The sequence below is a fragment of the Aotus nancymaae genome, unplaced genomic scaffold, assembly GCF_030222135.1.
Source record: "Aotus nancymaae isolate 86718 unplaced genomic scaffold, 86718_ANA_hifiasm-v0.15.2.pri h1tg000010l, whole genome shotgun sequence".
Lineage (NCBI taxonomy): Eukaryota > Metazoa > Chordata > Mammalia > Primates > Aotidae > Aotus > Aotus nancymaae.
In genome coordinates this window covers 59,067,209-59,087,577 of record NW_026988421.1, presented here as the reverse complement: position 1 = coordinate 59,087,577, position 20,369 = coordinate 59,067,209, and the positions used below count along the sequence as shown (strand labels likewise).

Genomic DNA, 20,369 nt, shown 5'->3' with positions numbered 1-20,369 from the left:
TTAAAATATGTGCTAGATTAGTGCCATATAAAGGGAGCACGCGAGTGAAATCTGTGTGTGATAGAATATAAGAATCCAAGATGACTTAAAAGATGAATAGTCATTTCCTAAGGGGTGCAGAGGAGACTGGAGCATAGCTTATGCAAAGGCACCAGTGGAACCTCATGTGATTCTATGTGGCTGGAAAAACGGGTGACCGTGACAGGGGGAGTATGAAGTAAGACTGGAGAGAGAAGCCAGAGAAGCATGCTTGTCTATAACAAACAATATGAGTTTTATTATTTGTGGATTAACCATCACTAGAAAATTGGAGGAGTGATGACCAGATTTAAATTTTAAATAGTTTACTCTGATGGTATTACAGAGAAAAGATTGGTTAAAAAATTCTGTCTTATTAAATATTTCTCTAGTCTCTCAACTCCCTTGTGTTCACAAGCACTTTCTTAATTTTGTCACTACTTATTTCTCCTCTAGGCTGGTGCAACTACCAGAGCAAGGGTATATACTGGAGAAATATTTAATGAGTATAATAACAGAACTTACCTAACGGTGGGGGGAGTTGGAAAAGTCAAGGATACTCCTCACGTTTCTTTTTGATCAGCTGAATATTAGGGGCATCCAGATGGAATGATGGAGAGAAACGTATGGGGAGTGGGAGTGTAGGGATCACAGTGGGTCCAACTTGGGGCATGTTTGAGACTCAACTTGAGACATGCACCTGGAACTTAGAAGAGAGGTAAACACCTCTCAGTTTAAATTTAGTAGTTGCTGTCATCTAAGAAAACAGTGGGGAAATATTTTAAAGAAGGAATATGGCTAATAGTTGTTGCATAGAGAGACATCAAATAAGAAAAAGCTGGAAAAGTGTTTGGCATTAAATCATTTAACTTCATTAAAACCCTAAAAGGTAGGAATTAGCATTCACATTTTGTAGCTGAAGTAAGGTTGATTATTCACCTGAAATCTCCTGCTATTGGAGTGTTTTTGCATTGGGATTCTAACCTCAAAGCTTATGCTATTTCCATTAAAATGAAGCAGACTCACTGCCTTGGAGTTGCTCGTCATTCCGTCCTTTTGGCTTATTGTAGGCTCATTAGGCCCAGGGACATACATTTTCTATCTTTCTGAAGTCTTCCAAGGTCAGGTACATGTATTGCATTAATGCAAAGCATGGCAACTGCATTAATAAGGCTCACACAAACATCTATGCTAGTACATTAGATTCAGGGATTCTTTTGGTTTGGCCAATTGGATTTGAATGTGTTGAAATTGGTGCAGATAAAGTACAGTGTGCCAATGCCTCACCACTCCCTATTTACTTTCATCTGCCCTATTCATACTTTCTGCTTACACATTTGAGTTTGTAGTCTTAGCTTTAAAGTCACTCCTTATAGCAGGCGTTTCAAGCTATTTGAATTAAACTAAAAAGCAAAACACTTTTTCCTCTGGGAAAATCAATCATTCATCTACAAAGATGCCATATTTAGCATGTTTCCTTTATCAAAGGCAAATTGAAGTATTCAAGATGATACTTACTAGTTTCATTCTTTCTCCACATATCTGATATATTTTTGAGCATTCTAAATGAACTTATGGACTACATTTTAATTTTTAATCTTGTAGTGTTGACCTGAGGTTTTTGTATCAGCCTTGTTCTAAAATTGAATTAAGGAAAACGTTTCTAATCTTAGTTGTATTGCTTATGACAATTCTTTGTCAGGAAGATATGCCTGAAATATATATTCTCTGTTGGGTCACCGCAGATGGGCAGAGTTAAAGGAAAGTTTTTGACAGACTTTAGGAGCAGATGGTGGGAGCTACTGACAACAAATAGAAATAGTGTAGAATTGAAAGAGCATTGAGACAGGAGCCAGTCTTGGATCCTATTCCTACTAGGGCCATTAAATGAGAAAGTGATGAGAGAGTGTTTGAATATAGGAAGCGTCATAGCTGCTTGGTAAATGTTGGCTTTCTTAAAAAAATCACCATCACCACTTTTCATTAATTCGTGTATGCCTTTTGACCAATGTTCATTTTTTCTTGTGACAACAAGGGATATTACTTTTTCTGATTCCTCATAGAACTCCTTGTGGAAGAATGGCTGGAAATATGTTGAACAGAATACATCACTACACAAATGTAATGAATTATTAACTAGGAAGTTGGGTCAGCATCCCTGGGGTTGGATCCTGTTTGATCTAAGTGATGCTATTTGCTCATTGAGATGCACCATGATGTTCAGAAAACAAGTGGTCTGTTTCTCACAAGTGAGTCATGGAAGCTTAAATAGGAAGGAATTGTAAAGATAACAATATGTATTGATTTTTGACTAAATTTAAAATTGTTAATTATGTTTAGAGGATAAGTTTTCTGACCTATAGATTTTTTTGAGACAGAGTCTCGTTTTGTCGCCCAGGCTGGAGGGCAGTGGTGTGATCTTGGCTCACTGCAACACCTGTCTCCATGGTTCAGGTGATTCTTATGCTGACTATCTGAGCATAAGAATAGCTCATAGCTGAGATTAAGGTGTGCGCCACCGTGCCCAGCTAATTTTCGTATTTTTTAGTAGAGATGGTGTTTCACCATGTTGGCCAGGTTGGTCTTGAACTCCTGACCTCAGGTGATCCACCCACCTTGGCATCCCAAAGTGCTGGCTCCCAAAGTGAGCCATCACCTCTGACTCTGACCTATGGATATTTGACTCTTCTTGATAGATTAAATGATGAAACATATGCACCAATGGAAAGGATGCATGAAGTACAGCCACTGAATTTTGCTAAAATAGCCCATAACTTTTCTGTTTTTCTGTTTATTCCTTTTACTTTTTGATCATATGGCAGATGGCTTCAGATAGAATTTATTTTGATATATAAATTCTAGGCAAACAATAGACACAGGTAATACATACTGTATTTGCTTCGGATGAATAGGAAATGAACATAGTGCATTTTTGAACTTTACACACAACACCCATACACACCCCTACATTTTCTTGACTGACACAGTAGTCTGCATTAGAATTAAGTGATCATGTTTTCCTTAGACGTTTCTTTGGAGTTATTAATATTCACCTTGGTGTATTTCAGTTACCCAAGGTATTTATTAATAGCCCAGAATGCACACCTTGGGAGATATCTTAATACTGTTATTATGTAGTTTCTCAGTTTCCTATTTGAATTTGAAGAATTCTTTTATTTTCTCTTTTATTGAATCTGTCCTATTTCTATGAAATGCAAAACGGGCAATAAGGATAGAAAATCAGTAAAGTCCTCTCTCTGCTGCTTAATGATGCTTTTATTGTAAAATCTTGCATTTTTTTAATCTTTATTTTTTTCTCTCAAAACTTTCTTTTACCTGAAGCCTATTGTTGTTTCACCATCTTATATCCTTTAGATCAGTTAACACTGAGTTTCCATTTCCTAATTTAGGTTGGCAAAAAACATTAAATTAGCAGGTGTTTGTGTTATTTTGTTTCCTAATAGAATATGAAGCTGCCCAATGACCAGTGAAGCAATTGGTATGCAGCTTCTTGGCAGAGAGAAGAGTGGAGATAGAAGCCAACCTATAATGGAATCCAAATAGCAAAGTATACATGGGCTTTTCTGCTGCACATCTTAATCTCAAAAACAAAAGCTCTCTTTATAAGCTCTGTTTCCTTCCCTTACCAGAGTGGTTTTGTCAGCTTCAGAAACCTCATTTAAACGCCTGGAGGAGAAACTCAGTAATTTGCATGTAGTTCTGCTTTGTTGAACAGAGTATATGCTGAGCTATTCCATGTGGGCAGGAATGTAGCTTCGTAAGGAAGTTTTCTTTGATTTTCAGAAACACAGGTTTATCCAAGGGTTCATGGAATCAATTGCTGTGAAAATCTCTCAGGATTGCTTTTTCTGATAGCCAGGCTACAGAAGCTTTCTCTTCTTATTTTTATATTTCAAACATTTATTTATTTATTTTTTAAATATTCACCCTCAAAGTAGATACTGGGTTCTTACAGATGGACAGAATATCTAATTTTCTCATTCTTCCCTTAATGGCATGGGTAATATGACACCATAGCCAGTCAATAGCTAGTTTATACCAGTGTCTTTTGCCAAAAGAAGGCTCCCATTGTGGATATTGGCTTTACTTTTTTTCATTTCCTTGATTTTATTTATTTTATTTATTTATTTATTTATTTTTATTGCATTTTAGGTTTTGGGGTACATGTGAAAAACATGCAAGGTTGTTGCATAGGTGCATACGTGGCAGTGTGATTTGCTGCCTTCCTCCCCTTCACCTATATCTGGCATTTCTCCCCATGCTATCCCTCCCCAACTCCCCACCCCCCTCTGTCCCCCCTTCTCCCCCCAACAGACCCCAGTGTATAGTGCTCCCCTCCCTGTGTCCATGTGTTCTCATTGTTCAACACCCACCTATGAGTGAGAACATGTGGTGTTTGATTTTCTGTTCTTGTGTCAGTTTGCTGAGAATGATGGTTTCCAGGTTCATCCACGTCCCTACAAAGGACGTGAACTCATCGTTTTTGATGGCTGCATAATATTCCATGGTGTATATGTGCCACATTTTTCCTGTCCAGTCTATCATCGATGGGCATTTGGGTTGGTTCCAGGTCTTTGCTATTGTAAACTGTGCTGCAATGAACATTCGTGTGCATGTGTCCTTATAGTAGAACGATTTATAATCCTTTGGATATATACCCAGTAATGGGATTGCTGGGTCAAATCATTTCCTTGATTTTATGTGAACTTTTAAAAAATTAAAGTATAACATACATTCAGAAAAATGCACAGCGCAAAATGAACAGTTCAATGAATTTTTCCAAACTAAACACATCGGTGTAACTAGCACCTAGGACAAGAAGCAGAAACCAGAAACCAAATGATTCCTCCTCCCTTTCTAGTCTCTAATCACCCCCTAAAGAATAATGACTATTCTTATTATTAAAATGATTGGTTACTTTTGCCTGAGTATGAACTTCACATAAATGGAATTAAACAATAGATACTCTTTTATGTCTTTGTGTGTGTGTGTGTGTGTGTGCCATATTTCATGTTGTTGCATGTAGCTGTGTTTTGTTCATTTTCATTACTCTGGGTCGTGTCCAGGTTGGAACTATTACAGGCAGTGCTGGTATGGAACATTTTTGCCTGTGTCTTTAGATAGACATAGGAACGTATTTCCATATGTGTGGTTGCTCTCCTAGAAATGAAATAGCTGGGTAACGGCATGCATATGCTCAGCTTCAGTAAATACTATCAAACAGTTTTGTAAAATAGTTGTACCAATGGCTTCACTAACATTTAACGTGAAGATAGGTACAGTTAAATTTTGGTCTTCAGGTTTCTGTGGCCTTGCCATGCATAAATGTATTCCAACTCTCTGGATTAAAGTGCATTTTCCACATGTTTTATTTCTTGGAGTAATTATATCTGGAGTTTCTATCCCCTTTTGAGCATATTAACTTCCTCTGGCTTAATTCTTATTCATTTGTCTTTTTGTTTCCTTAACAAAAATGTATTAAACTCCTAATATGTGCTACATGCTACTAGATAATGAGATATAAAATAAGTAAGCCATCGTACTTGCATTCAAGAGAATTATAAGGAAGTAGTGGAGACAGACGTATGAACAGATATAATTTATTTTCCTCAAATCTAAAAAGCTACTTCTATGACCTAGTATCTCTAGATTTAGTACAGAAGCCCATTAAGAAGTTATCAAGTTCATTCATGATTTCTAGATTTTTTTTATCATGTGTTTTCCAATATAAATTTCCCCTTTTCAAGGTGAAAAGACCTCATATTTTTAAGCTTCCCAGAAACAGAAGTCATTCTGTTCAAAGTTGCTTTTAAAGAAAAATCTTTTGTTATCTTAAGGTATGATGACCATGATTACCCACAGTAGTTTAGATTCTAAACTCTATAGTATACCTGTTTTGGTTTTTTTGTTTTTTTTTTTTTTTTGCTTATTTAAAAAATATTTTTAATTGAAAAACATTTTTTTAGAGTTTAGTGTTTTCTGATACCTTTCTTGCTAATATAATTATGTATTTGTCCTTTTGGGCTAGCACATAAAATTAGTGGGTTGATGTCCTCAAGGAACTATTTATGATGACTCCGAGATTCTTCTCCTTATTGTAATATTTATCCTGGGTGCAGGTCCTATGGCTTTAGCTTTCAACTGTGAGCTGCTGTTTGACGTATCTCTATTTCTGGCCCAGATTCCCCTCTGAATTCTAGATTCATGTGTATTATATTTTCATTTGGATCTTGTGCTGATGTGTTACATTTAGCAGATGACAAAATGTACTTCACCTTTTTCTTCCAAGCACACTCCTCTCTCTGTATTCTTGTTGTGGTGAATGCATCACTATTTACACAATTGCTGAAACAATTCTCTAGATGCTTCCAAATACCTTCTTTTCCCTACTCCTATCTAGATATACCAAAGTCCTACCATTTATACCTACTAAAAATTTCCTGCATCCATCCCACTATAGCCTAGCGATAGTGTTCAGGCGCTCATTTTCTCTTGCCCAAACCTGGATTATTGCCTGGTCTCCTTGACTGCAATTTCATTCCTTCCAATCCACTCAAAAACCCATTGCCAGAGCAATCTTTATAAATACACATCTGAGCTTGTTGCTTTCAGAGTTCTTTAGCAGAGCATGTGAAATATCTCTTGCCTACCTTTCCTGCTGGATTCATCACCATTCGTGCTTAGGTTTCCTGTATTTGTCAGGTTTCCTGTATTTGTCACGTCACCTGCAGTGACCTGCACATTCCTTGCCTCTTCATGTTTCAGGCCTTTCCACGTGCTGTTTTGTTTTGCATTGCTCATAGGGATGACTTCATTTTTTTTCTTTCTATTTTACTTAGGCAATGTTTGAATTTCTTTATTTTTATTTTATTTTTTAAATTTTCCATAAGTTATTGGGGAACATGTGATGTTTGGTTACATAAGTTTTTTTTTTTTTTTATAAGATGGAGTCTCTCTCTGTCGCTAGGCTGGAGTGCAGTGGCGCGATCTTGGCTCACTGCAACCTCTGCCTCCTGGGTTCACGCAATTCTCCTGTCTCAGCCTCCCGAGTAGCTGGGACTACAGGCGTGAGCCACCATGCCCAGCTAATTTTTGTATTTTCTAGTAGAGACGGGGTTTCACCATGTTGGCCAGAATGGTCTCGATCTCTTGACCTCGTGATCCACCCGCTTAGGCCTCCCAAAGTGCTGGGATTACAGGCGTGAGCCACCTTGCCTGGCTGGTTACATAAGTTCTTTAGTGGTGACTTGTGAGATTTTGGTGCACCTATCATCTGAGCAGTATACACTGCACCATATTTATAGTCTTTTATCCCTTGACCCCCTCCCACACTTTCCCCCCAAGTCCCCAAAGTCCACTGTATCATTCTTATGCCTTTGCATCCTCATATCTTAGCTCCCACATATCAGTGAGAGCATATGATGTTTGGTTTGCCATTCCTGAGTTACTTCACTTAGAATAATAGTGTCCAAGCTCATCTAGGTCACTGCAAATGCTGTTAATTCATTCCTTTTTATGGCTGAGTAGCATTCCATCATATATATATGGAATACTACTCAGCCACAAAAATACACACACACACACACACACACACACACACACACACACAAACACAGAGACAGAGGCAGAGAGAGAGAACACAGTTTCTTTATCCACTTGTTGATTGATGGGCATTTGGGTTGTTTTCATGATTTTGCAATTGTGAATTGTCCTGCTGTAAACATATATGTGCAAGTATCTTTTTCGTCTAATGACTTCTTTTCCTCTGGGTAGATACCAGAGGGATTGCTAGATCAACTGGTAGTTCTACCTTTAGTTCTTTAAGGAATCTCCACACGGTTTTCTGTAGTGGCTGTACTAGTTTAGATTCCCACACATACCACATCTACACCAATATCTACTGTTTTTTGATTTTTTGCTTATGGCCATTCTTGCAGGAGTAAAGTAGTATCACCTTGTGTTTTTGATTTGCATTTCCCTGATCATTAGTGATGCTGAGTATTTTTCATATGTTTGTTGGCCATTTGTATATCTTCTTCTGAGAATTGTCTGTTCATGTTCTTAGCCACTTTTTGATGGAATTGTTTATGTTTTACGGATTGAGTTCATTGTAGATTCTAGGTATTAGTCCTTTGTCAGATTGCAGATTGTGAAGATTTTCTTCCATTCTGTGGGTTGTCTGTTTACTCTTCTGACTGCTCCTTTTGCCATGCAAAAGCTTTTTAGTTTAACAAAGTCCCAACTATTTAGCTTTGTTTTTATTGCATTTGCTTTTGGGTTCTTAGTCATGAAATCCTTGCCTAAACCAATGTCTAGAAGGGGTCTTCCCGTGTTATCTTCTAGAATTTTTAGTTTCAGGTCTTAGATATAAGTCCTTAATTCATTTTGAGTTGCTTTTTTTAATAAGGTGAGAGATGAGGGTCCAGTTTCATTCTCCTACATGTGGCTAGCCAATTATTCAAGCATCATATTTGTTGAAAAGGATGTCCTTTCCCCACTTTGTGTTTTTGTTTGCTTTGTCAAAGGTCAGTTGTCTCTAAGTATTTGGGTTTATTTCTGGGTTCTCTATTCTCTTCCATTGGTCTATGTGCCTATTTTTATGCCAGTGTCATGCTGTTTTCATGTTTATGGCCTTATAGTTTGAAATCAGGTAGTGCAATGTCTCCAGATTTGTTCTTTGTGCTTAGTCTTGCTTTGGCTATGCAGGCTCTGTTTTGGTTCCATATGAATTTTAGAGTTGTTTTTTCTAATTCTGTGAAGAATGATGGTAGTATTTTGACAGGAATTGCATTAAATGTATAGATTTCTTTTGGCAGTGTGATCATTTTCACTATATCAATTCTACCCATCCATGAGCATAGGATGTGTTTCCATTTGTTTGCTTCATCTGTGATTTCTTTCAGCAGTTTTTTTGTAGTTTTCCTTGTAGAGGTCTTTTGACTCCTTTGTTACCTATATTCCTGAATATTTTATTTTATTTTATTTTTGCAGCTATTATAAAAGGGGTCGAGTTCTTGATTTGATTCTCCACTTTGTCACTGTTGGTGTATAGAAGAGCTACTGACTTGCACATTAATCTTGTATCTGTAAACTTTGCTGAATTCTTTTAGTTCCAGGAGCTTTCTGGGGGAGTCTTTAGGGTTTTCAAGGTAAATGATCATATTATCAGCAAATAGTGACAGTTTGACTTCCTCTTTACTGATTGGATGCCCTTTCTTTCTTTCTCTTGCCTAATTGCTCTGGCTAGGACTTCCAGTACTATGTTGCAGAGGTGTGGTGAGAGTAGGCTTCCTTTTTTTGTTCCAGTTCTCAGAGAATGCTTTCAACTTTCCTCCATTCAGTATAATGTTGGCTGTGGGTTTTTCATAGATGGCTTTTATTACATTGAGATATGTTCCTTGTATGCCAGTCTTCCTGAGAGTATTAATCATAAAGGTATCCTGGATTTTGTCAAATGCTTTTTCTGCATCTATTAAGATGATCATGTGATTTTTGTTTTTAATTTTGTTTATATGGTGTATCATTTGTTGACTTGCATATGTTAAAACATCCCTGCATCTCTGGTATGAAACCCACCTGATCGTGGTGGATTATCTTTTTGATATGTTGTTGGATTTGGTTAGCTAGTATTTTGTTAAGGATTTTAGGATCTACGTTCATCAAGGATATCAATGCGTAACTTTCTTTTTTTGTTTATGTCCTTTCCTGGTTTTGGTATTAGCGTGATGCCAGCTTCATAAAATGAATTAGGGAGGGTTCCTTCTTTCTCTATCTTGTGGAATAGTGTCAAAAGGACTGGTACCAATTCTTCTTTAAATGTCTGGTAGAATTCTGCTGTGAATTCTGCTGTGAAGTCATGGACTTTTTTTGTTGGTAATTTATTAATTACTGTTTCAATCTCATTGCTTGTTATGGGTCTGTTCAGGGTATCTAATTCTTCCTGATTTAAGCTAGGAGGGCTGTATGTTTCCAGGAATTTTTCTATCTCTTCTAGGTTTCTAGTTATGTGCATAAAGGTGTTCATAGTAGCCTTGAATGATCTTTGTATTTCAGTGGTATCAGTTGTAATATCTCCTGTTTCTTAATGAGATTATTTGGATTTTCTCTCTTCTTTACTTGGTTAGTCTTGCTAACCAATTTTATTTATCTTTTCAAATAACCAACTCTTTGTTTCATTTATTTTTTGTATTTTTTGTTTCAATTACATTTAGTTCTGCTGGGTTTGAGTTTGATTTGTTCTTGTTTCTCTAATTCCTTGAGGCGTGATTGTTGAGCATCAGTTCATACTCTTTCAGTTTTTTTGATGTAGGCATTTAGGGCTATGAGCTTTTATCTTAGCACCACCTTTGCCAAATCCCAGAGGTTTTGATAAATTGTGTCACTATTATTATTCAGTTTGAAGAATTTTTACATCTTCATCTTGATTTCATTTTTGAACCAATGCTCATTCAGGAACAGGTTATTTAATTTCCGTGTATTTGGTTTTGGAGTCTCCTTTTAGAGTTGATTTCCAGTTTTATTCAACTGTGGTCTGAGAGAGTGATTGATATAATTTCAATTTTCTTAAATTTATTGAGGCTCATTTTATGGCCTATCATCTTTGAGAAATTTCCATGTGCTGTTGAATAAAATGTATATTTTGTGGTTCTTGGATGAAATGTTCTGTATGTATCTCTTAAGTTCATTTGTTCCAAGGTATAGTTTACATCGATTGTTCCTTTATTGACGTTCTGTCTTTGTTATTTGTCTATACTGTCAGTAGAGTATTGAAGTCCCCTACTATTATTGTGTTGCTGTCTGTCTCAGTGCTTAGGTATATTAGTAATTGTTTTATAAATTTGGGAGCTCCAGTTTTAGGTGCATATATGTTTAGGATTGTGATATTTTCCTGTTGGACAAGGCCTTTTACCACTATATAATGTCCCTGTTTGTTTCTTTTAGCTGCTATTGCTTTAAAGTTTGTTTTGTCTGATATAAGAATAGCTACCCCTGCTTGCTTTTGGTGTCCATTTACATGAAATGCCTTTTTCCACCCCTTTAAGTTTATGTGACTCGTGTGTTAGGTGAGTCTTCTAAAGGTAGCAGATAGTTGGTTGGTGAGTTCTTACGCATTCTGCGGTTCTGTGGAGAACTCACCAACCATCTGCTGCTTCCTAAATGTGGAGCATTTAGACCTTTTATATTCAATGTTAGTATTGAGATGTGAGGTACCATTGCATTCATCATGCTATTTGTTGCCTGTGTACTTTGGTTTTTCTTTGTTTTTGCTTTTTAACTTGTATTTTTGTTTTATAGGTCCTGTGTGATTTATGCTTTAAAGAGGTTCTGTTTTGATGTATTTCTAGGATTTGTTTCAAGATTAGAGCTCCTTTTAGCAGTTCTTATAGTGATGGCTTGCTAATGGTGAATTCTCTCAGCATTTGTTTGTCTTAAAAAGACTGTATCTTTCCTTCATATATGATGCTTAGTTTTGCTGAATACAAAATTCATGGCTGATAATTGTTTTGTCTGAGGAGGCTGAAGATAGGGACCTAGTTGCTTCTTGCTTGTAGGGTTTCTGCTGAGAAATCCGCTCTTAATCTGATAGATTTTCTTTATAGGTTACCTGGTGCTTCTGGTTCACAGCTCTTAAGATTCTTTCCTTTATTAACTTTGGATAACCTGATGACAGTGTGTCTAGGCAATGATCTTGTTGTGATGGATTTCCCAGGTGTTCTCTGTGCTTCTTGTATTTGGGTGTCTAGGTCTCTAGCAAGGCCAGGGAAGTTGAATATTCCCCAAATATATTTTCCAAGCTTTTAGGATTCTCTTCTTCCTCAGGAACACATATTATTCTTAGGTTTGGTCATTTAACATAATCCGACTTCTTGGAGGCTTTGTTCATATTTTCTTACTTTTTTTCTATGTCTTTGTTTGATTGGGTTAATTTGAAAGGCCTTGTCTTTCAGCTCTGAATTTCTTTCTTCTACTTGTTCAATTTCATTGCTGAGACTTTCCAGAGAATTTTGCATTTCTGTAAGTGTGTCCAGTGTTTCCTGAATTTGTGATTGTTTTTTCTTTCAGCTGTCTATTTCCTTGAATATTTCTCCTTTCACTTCTTGTATTGGTTTTTGGATTTCCTAGCATTAGGTTTCATCTTTTTCTGGTGCCTCCCAGATTAGCTTAATAACTAATCTGCTGAATTCTTTTTCAGCTACATCAGGGATTTCTTCCTGGTTTGGCTCCATTGCTGGTGAACTAGTGTGCTTTTTGGGGGTGTTAAAAAGCCTTGTTTTGTCATATTACCAGACTTTTTTTTTCCTGTTTTTTTTCTCATTTGGGTAGGGTCTGTTAGAGGGAAGATCTAGGGCTGAAGGCTGTTTTTCAGATTCTTTCGTCCCATGGGGTGTTCCCTTAATGTAGTACTCTCGCCTTTTCCCTATGAACGTGGCTTCCTGTGAGCCGAACTGCAGTGATTGTTATCTCTCTTTTAGGTCTAGCTATCCAGCAAGTCTGCCCTGGTCCGGGCTGGTAGTAGGGGTTGTCTACACAGAGTCCTGTGATAGGAAGCATATATGGGTCTCTCAGCTGTGGATACCAGTGCCTATTCTGGTGGAAGTGGCAGGGGTGTGCAGTGGACTCCGTGAGGGTTCTTTGGTGGTTTAATGCTCTATTTTTGTTAGTTGGCCACCTGCTGGGAGGTGGTGCTTTCCAGATAGCATAAGCTGTGGTAGTATGGAGAGGAACTGGCAGTGGGTGGGGCCCTAGAACTCCCAAGATTATATGCCCTTTGTCTTCAACTACCAGGGTGAGTAGGGAAGGACCATCAAATAGGGACAGAGCTAGGCATATCTGAGCTCAGATTCTCCTTGGGTGGGTCTTGTTGCAGCTACTGTGGGGGATGGGGGTGAGATTCCCAGGTCAATGGAGTTGTGCACCTAAGAGGATTATGACTGCCTCTGCTGAGTCATACCAGTTGTCAGGGAATTGGGGGAAAGCTGGCCGTCACAGGCCTCACTCAGCTTCCATGCAAACTGAAGGGCCTATCTCACTCCCACTGTGCCCCCCAACAGCCCTGAGTCTGTTTCCAGGGGGTGGGCAAGCCGGGCTTGAGAACTTGCCCCAGGCTACCTGCCTCCCACCTTCAAAAGAAAAGGGCCTGGTTCTTCTTTTGCCTGTGGAGTCTGCGCACTGGATTTGCACTCTCCCTCAAGTTCTGGCCAGGAGGCTTCTCCCCTTATTTAAATAGTTGCAAAGTTCAGCTGGAAATTTCCTTCTCCCAGTGGTGCTTCCCTGGCCACCACCCCACTGGCCCCACTCCTTTGGCTGCCCTCCCAATGGATCCCTGTGGTGCCATGCAGGAATGGCCTGATCAGGGACCTGGCAAGTTCCAGGGGACTTTTTGCTGCTTTCTCTACCCTTGTATTTTGCTTGGCTCGGCTCTCTAAATTGACTCCGCCCTAGGTAAGGTTGGAAACTTCTCCCGCAAACTGACCTTCAGTTTCTTCAGTGGCAGGGTGTATTCAGAAGAGGAGGCTCTCCCTTTCCCAATTCTGCAGTTGGGGCACTCACAGTATTTGGGTTGTCTCCCAGATCCTGCAGGAGCAGTCTGCTTCCTTCGAAGGGTCTGTGGGTCCTTCCTCATAGGGATAACTTCTACTTACTGTTTAAGATTCACCTTCTCTGAAATCTCACCACTTACGACAACTTGAATGAAACTGAAGGACGTTTTGCTAAGTCAAATAAGCCAGACATAGAAAGATAAGTATTGTATGATGGTATTTATATGTGGAATGTAAACAAGTCAAACTCATAGAAGCAGTTTTACCATGGTTGCCAGGGGTTGGTGTGTGAGAAAAATGGGAACATGTTGGTCAAAGGGTATATACTTTCAATTATAAGATGAATAAGTTCTGGGGACCTAACTCATAGCATGGTGTAGATAGTTAATAATACTGTGTTGCTTACTTGAAATTTGCTAAGAGAGTAGATCTTACGTGTCCTCGCAGCACATACACGTAAAGGTAAGGGGGAACAGTGTGGATGGATATCTTAATTAATTTGAGTGTGATAAGCATTACGCAATGTATATGTATAGGTATATGAAAGCATCATGTTGTACACCTTGAATATACACATTTTTGTTAATTATACCACAGTAAAGCTGGAAAAAAGATTCACCTTCTCTGATAAATTTTCAAGCTGAGAAACTGTCCTCTATGCTGTGAGTAACTCTATTTTAGTTCCAATATAAATGTGTTCATTTATCTTCACTCCTGATCTTTATCTTTGCCCTTCCAACATTTAGCACACTGCCTTGATGCAGCATTGAGGCTCAGCATAGGAGAGGCTTAACATAGTAGAGGTTGAACAAATGGTTGAATTAATTAACTGATAGTTTAAAGCCCTCCATTTTTATTTTTTAAAATAATATTCCTAAATATATTTTGTTCTCTTGCCAGGGTTAAAACTCACATGTTACTTCTCTACCCACTTGCACAGACTTGTAAGGTCTTTTTAAATCCCATCTGTGTGTTTCTTCGTCAGCTGGAAACATTTAATGTCTTCTTAACTTGGAAATCTCCTGTGAGCTTTCTTCTGGAGCATTTAAAAAAAGATTTTAAATAAGTATCAATCCTTGAGGAGCTGATTTCTTTATACTTCTCCATCCAGAGAAATCCCTGATTAACTTTACTATTTAATTCCTATATTGACCTGGTTTAAAATTTTAGGGTAAATGAACAACCTATGAACCTTTGAACCTACGTTATCATCAGTTAAAATAAAACAACCACAAACACCACCACCACACGTATGTTCAGGAGGTGACAGTCACTAATTTCTCTTTCATCTGTGTGCCTATTTACTACATTAAGTTTATCATGCATGATATTCTTTGGGAGAAATGGTCATGCCTTGTCAATTTTCCTTGCATAAACTCTGCAACCTGCCCTTTTTCCCCTGTTCACTGCTGTAATTTTACTTTTGTTATGTTCACTGATCTAGTCCTTTTTTGCAGGCTTAAAGGATTTGCTATTTGGGATCATTATGGATTCTGTAATTGCCTTGGGCAGAGATGACAAAGCATAGGCTCCAAAGTCAAAATACATTTGTATTTTTAACATTTCAAAGTCCCCACGCATTAAAGTTACCACAATTTACCATCAGATTACACATTGCCACCATCAGAGCAAAAGAAATAATTTTAACTTTAGCCTTCTTGGTCATATCTATGTTTAAGTTTTTTACCTTTCAGAAACAACCTAAACTTTGACACTGTCATTCTAAATAAAGAAGCATAATGTATAGGTCACTTCAGAGGAGATTATGTATTAAGTTGTGATTATACAATAATATTAGAGAATTTGCTTTAGCTCTTTCTGAATATTTATACTTTCAATTATTATTCATCTGAGGAGCTATACATCCTTTCTAAATATTAAATGATTTATCCTCTAAATTACACTGATGACTGCAGGTGGAGCTTGTAACATTGTGAGAAATACAAAAATCAGTAAGATTATCACAGTACAAAAACAGTACATCGAGTTTGACAAATGTAAGGAATAAATCAATTCCATATTCTTTCTATAACTTTTGTTCTATTTTCCACTTATATTCCATTTCTGATGTGCTATGTACTCAATCTTGTGAGAAGGTTGGCAGAAGTATCATTATCCCATTTTTACAGATAGAAAGACAGACACTGAAAGAGGATATGACTTACCCATCTCATAGGGCTAATGACAGAGCTGAAACTGAAACCCAGACCATATTTACAGAGGGGAAGTTGTAGCAAGCCAAGCAAACCACAGAATGTCTTTTCTTGGGTAATTAGTGAGTATGAACAGTGGGTTGACAGCTATTTCTAACTTTCCTCCCTATATTTTGTAATGAAACTAATCTCTCCAAAGTCTGTGTGAAGTAGTAGACAACCTTTATTTTCAGAAGGGAAGGAACTAAAAATATAGTAGCACAAGCCATTTATTAACCTCAGGCAATATAATTCCCAGAGTAGCAGAGTCTTGTGAACAAAGCATAAGGTTTGCAATCAGCAGATTTAAGTTTAGATTTCAATTCTTTTACTAGTTTCTATCTCTTTACACCAAACACCTGTTTAGTTAAAATGGGACTAATAATAGCAGCCTCATTCCCTCAGAGTATTGTGATGATCAATAAGATACTATATAGAAGCTCTTTATAAGCTACATGATATGATACAAATACAAGTCCTCATTCTGTTTAGCAAATAAGAAATTTTTCCTATGTAGGGAAGAATGTCACATATTTTTTAGGATAAGAGCTTATAAGTTATACTGATTTAGGTTACAATACAAGAAATACCACCATCTAGCTCTGCCATTTGGCTAAGAAACTTCATTTTTGAAACCTTAGTTTTCTGAGTTTTAAAATGGGAATAATGAAATCTCTCATGAGTTTTTATGAAGATTACATGAGATATTGTGTATGAAGTACATAAACTATTGTATATGTTCCTTGAGTTAGCTTTTTTTTTTTTAACTGAAGTTTTAGGAATAATTTTAGATTTACAGAAAAGTTGCAAAGGTGGTACAGAGAGTTCCCATTTACCTTTTTTTCAGTTTTCTCCATTGTTAATACTGTATCTTACATTTTCCACTATAAAGAAATGGATACCATTGATTGCATTGCTATTAGCTATTAATAATGGTTTTTGGGTTTCTCCAGTTTTTTATGAACCCTTTTTCACTTCCAGGATCTAATCCTCAGTACCACATTGCATTTAGTATGTCTGCCCAATCTTCTCTGTTCTGTGACAGTTTGTCAATCAATCTCCTGTTTTTCCGTGACGTTAATGGTCTTGAAGAATACTGCCCAGACATCATTTAGGAAGTTCACCAATTTCATTTGTTTGTTTCTTTTTTCATGCTTAGACTGGAGTTATGAGTTTCTGTAGAGAATACCACAGAAATGGCATACTTTTCTTGTCACAGTATGTCAAGGGGCATATGATATCCATGTGATATCACTGATGATATTAACCCTCATCACTTGAATAAGCCCTTGCCATATTTTTTCCTTGTATGTTGAGCTAGTTCTGATCACCTGCCACTTAGATAGGCCATTCTCTTTCCTCTCTTCCCTCCAATGTAATGCTGTTCCTTTATATATACTGCAAATTGTCATCTGTTCAGGAGTACCTTCTCTGACCATTCAACCTAAAGCAGCTTTCTCCTTTCAAGTCAGTGTCTATGATGCTCACTTTTGTGTTTTCTTTGTAGCATTTATTGTCACCTGAAATCATCTTGTATATTTGTTTATATAGTTTATTATTTGTCTATAGGCTCTTTCCCCCAAAAGAAAGAAAAACAAGGTTTTTGTAGGATTTTTCACATCTGTACACTGGAGTCTAGCACAAGGGCTAGAATATACTAAATGCTTAGTAACTAATTGTTGAATAAATGTCAAAGAAAGAATGATATAGAATTAATTTGTTAGTATTTCTGAAAAAGAAAAGAAAAATAGCTGAATGGTGGGAGGTTTCATTTAATTGTTCTTAACTCGATTGGTTTAATTTTAATGAAAAGGTTAAATGCAATTATCAACATCTATGGAAGGAGGTAATCAGCATCCTTGTAATTCAAGCTCTTATAATACACTCAATAATTCAAATGCCAGAGTATTTTAGCTACTTATAAGGATTTAACTGGCAAAGATTTCACAGAATAGTAGTAGATCTTTACACATCTGCACTATTGGGACCTTGTTAACTGTGTCATTTTTTATACTGTAGAATTTTTAACAGAATCTGAAGGAATGTAGAAATAATAGATGCCCTTGATTATAACTTAGAGCTGATTTCTTGGTGTCTATTATTTTTTCATTTATACTTACTAAAAAATGAAGCTTTTTATTTAAGTATTTCTTCCATAACCCATTGTAAGATACCACTCTTTTCATTTTTCTTCTCAGGACTTAAAATCTCCAAATCAGAGGGATGAAATTGCAGGAGCTCGAGCCTCATTGAAGGAGAACTCTCCCCTCTTGCATTCAATTTGTTCAGCTTGTTTGGAGCATTCTGATGTTGCTTCCCTCAAAGCAAGCAAGGACACAGTTTGTGAAGAAATTCAGAATGCTCTCAATGTAATTTCAAATGCTTCACAAGGCATCCAGAATATGACAGCCCTACCAGAACCTCAGGCAGCAACCCTGGGAAGTGCCCTTGATGAGCTGGAGGTAAGTCAGGAGAAAAATAAAGTGTGATTTGATGTCCCAGTGCACTAGTAATAATAATAATAAAACAGAAGAAGATCAACATGTTGGAGTTTAGAGCATGAGAAAATAAAAAATCCAGATTAGTCTCTATCACCTTGAGTCTTTCAAAGAATTGATTAACAGGAAAATACTCTAATAGTATACCTCTCATTCCGGAACATCTCTACCAAGGAAACCAATGAATCTGAAGTGGAATTGTTAGTTAGATTGAAGTGATGAGGTTGTTTTACATAGATCAACTTATGAGCATAAGATTTATTTGCTCCTCAAATACTTATTAGCATTACTGTTTTATGTGCTTGGGACATATCTGATCACTGCCATTGACAAGTTTTTACATTTTAGCTGGTGATTATAGACAAAAAATAAAACCAGTAAACATTGTAGAGAACTGAATTGTATAGTATATTACATTGAGAAGGTGAGGTATTGCCAAAGCCTTGAAAGAGTTCAGGAATCAGGCAGATGAAGATCTAGAGCAAAGGCTTGAAGGTATGTGCCCCATGTTTAAGTGACAACATAAAAACCAGGATGTCTGGGTGGAGAGAGCAAGGTGATGAGTAGTAGGAGCTAAGGTGAGAGAACCAACCAATGAGGACTGTGTATGCCTTTAAGGACTTTGGCTTTTACTCCAGGTTACATGGGAATACACTATAAGGTTGTAAGCAAAGGTGTGACCTGCTGAGACTTGTGTCTTAAAAGGGCTATGATGGTTGCATAAGGAACATCGACTGAAGGAGAGCAATGGGAGGAACTGAAACACCAGGCCAGAGGCTATTGTGGTAACCCAGGTTCCATTCGTACACTTTACATGAACCACCTCATGGTTTAGTTTTGACTAGGGTGTTGTTAGTGGACATCAGTGCTGAATTTTGTAAGTAGCATCAACCGAATTTTGACAGAATGTGTGTGGGACATGAGAGAAAGGAAGGAGTCATGGCTAGTGTTGTGGGCTGGGTCCTCCAGAATCACACACAGAATGAAATTTGGAAAACAAGGTATTACATTTGGGAAGGAAAGAGGGAGGGAGCAGGACTGGATGGAAGAAGTCTACCTGAGAGCTAGACCCACACAGCCTAGGCCAATCAGCAGGGAGCGCTGGTGAGAGTGTTGCCTTCCAGAGTGTTCCTTGTCAGGCACAAATGGCCAGGCCTGTATGTCTCTTTCAGTCACTGGATGCAGGTTACCCTACCCTGGGAAGGGTATGACCTTTAGGGGCCTGCAACACTATACATACATACTGAATATGTGTCATTTTCACGCCATGACAAAGCTAGAAAAAATTATAAGTTGAACCATTGTTAAGTCAAGTCGGTGACCATCTGCAGTCTGTATTTGGGAAGTGTCGAGTGTAGTATGTTGACATTTGCTAGAGTAGATGGATAGGATCATACAGGTTGTATATCCCTTATCTGAAATGCTTGGGACCAGAAGTGGTTTGGATTTTGGAATTTTTTGGATTTTGGAATATTTGCATATACCTAGTGAGTTATCTTGGGAATGGGATTGATGTGAAACATGAAATTCATTTATATTTCATATACATCCAATACAATAGCCCGAAGGTAGTTTTATACAACATTTTAAATAATTTTGTGCTTGAAACGAAGTTTTGACTGTGTTTTAACTGCGACCTGTCACATGAAGTTAGGTGCTGAATTTTCCCATTGTGCCATCACATTGGCATTCAAAAAGTATTGGATTTTGGAGCATTTTGAATTTCAGATTTTTAGATTAGCAACACTCAACCTGTATAGCAAATTTTTCACAATACTAAACAGAGTTCTGTCAAAGAATGCTCCCATAAGAGCTCCAGTTTATCTCAGACAATGCATTCTGTATTTTAGGATTATAGAAGACATTTCCAAATTGTTCCTCCATCTGAGACCTCTTCTTTTTTCTCACTTCAGTTGAAAGTGACTGTTACAGGCACAAAATGGCAGTGGTTGGAGAGGAGGAGAAAGCGTGTGTGTGGTGTGCGTGTGCGTGTATGTGTGTAACTTTGACGGGAGTCGGCATAGGCATGACAATAGTGTTCTCTTTCTCAAGAAAGGCACACTCACTTCTTCTGCATGAGGTGAGAGGGGGTCCAAAAG

General features: G+C 37.5%; 1 protein-coding gene across 5 annotated transcripts in view; it reads left to right on the top strand.

The window, feature by feature from the left end:
• CTNNA3 (catenin alpha 3) overlaps positions 1-20,369 on the top strand; it is a 1,835,081-nt gene that overhangs the window by 493,098 nt on the left and 1,321,614 nt on the right. For all 5 annotated transcript variants that reach the window (XM_064374172.1, XM_064374173.1, XM_064374171.1 and 2 more), the window contains one exon: positions 17,971-18,234. In XM_064374172.1, coding sequence (XP_064230242.1) covers positions 17,971-18,234 — 264 coding nt within the window. The remainder of the gene's footprint in view (positions 1-17,970; positions 18,235-20,369) is intronic.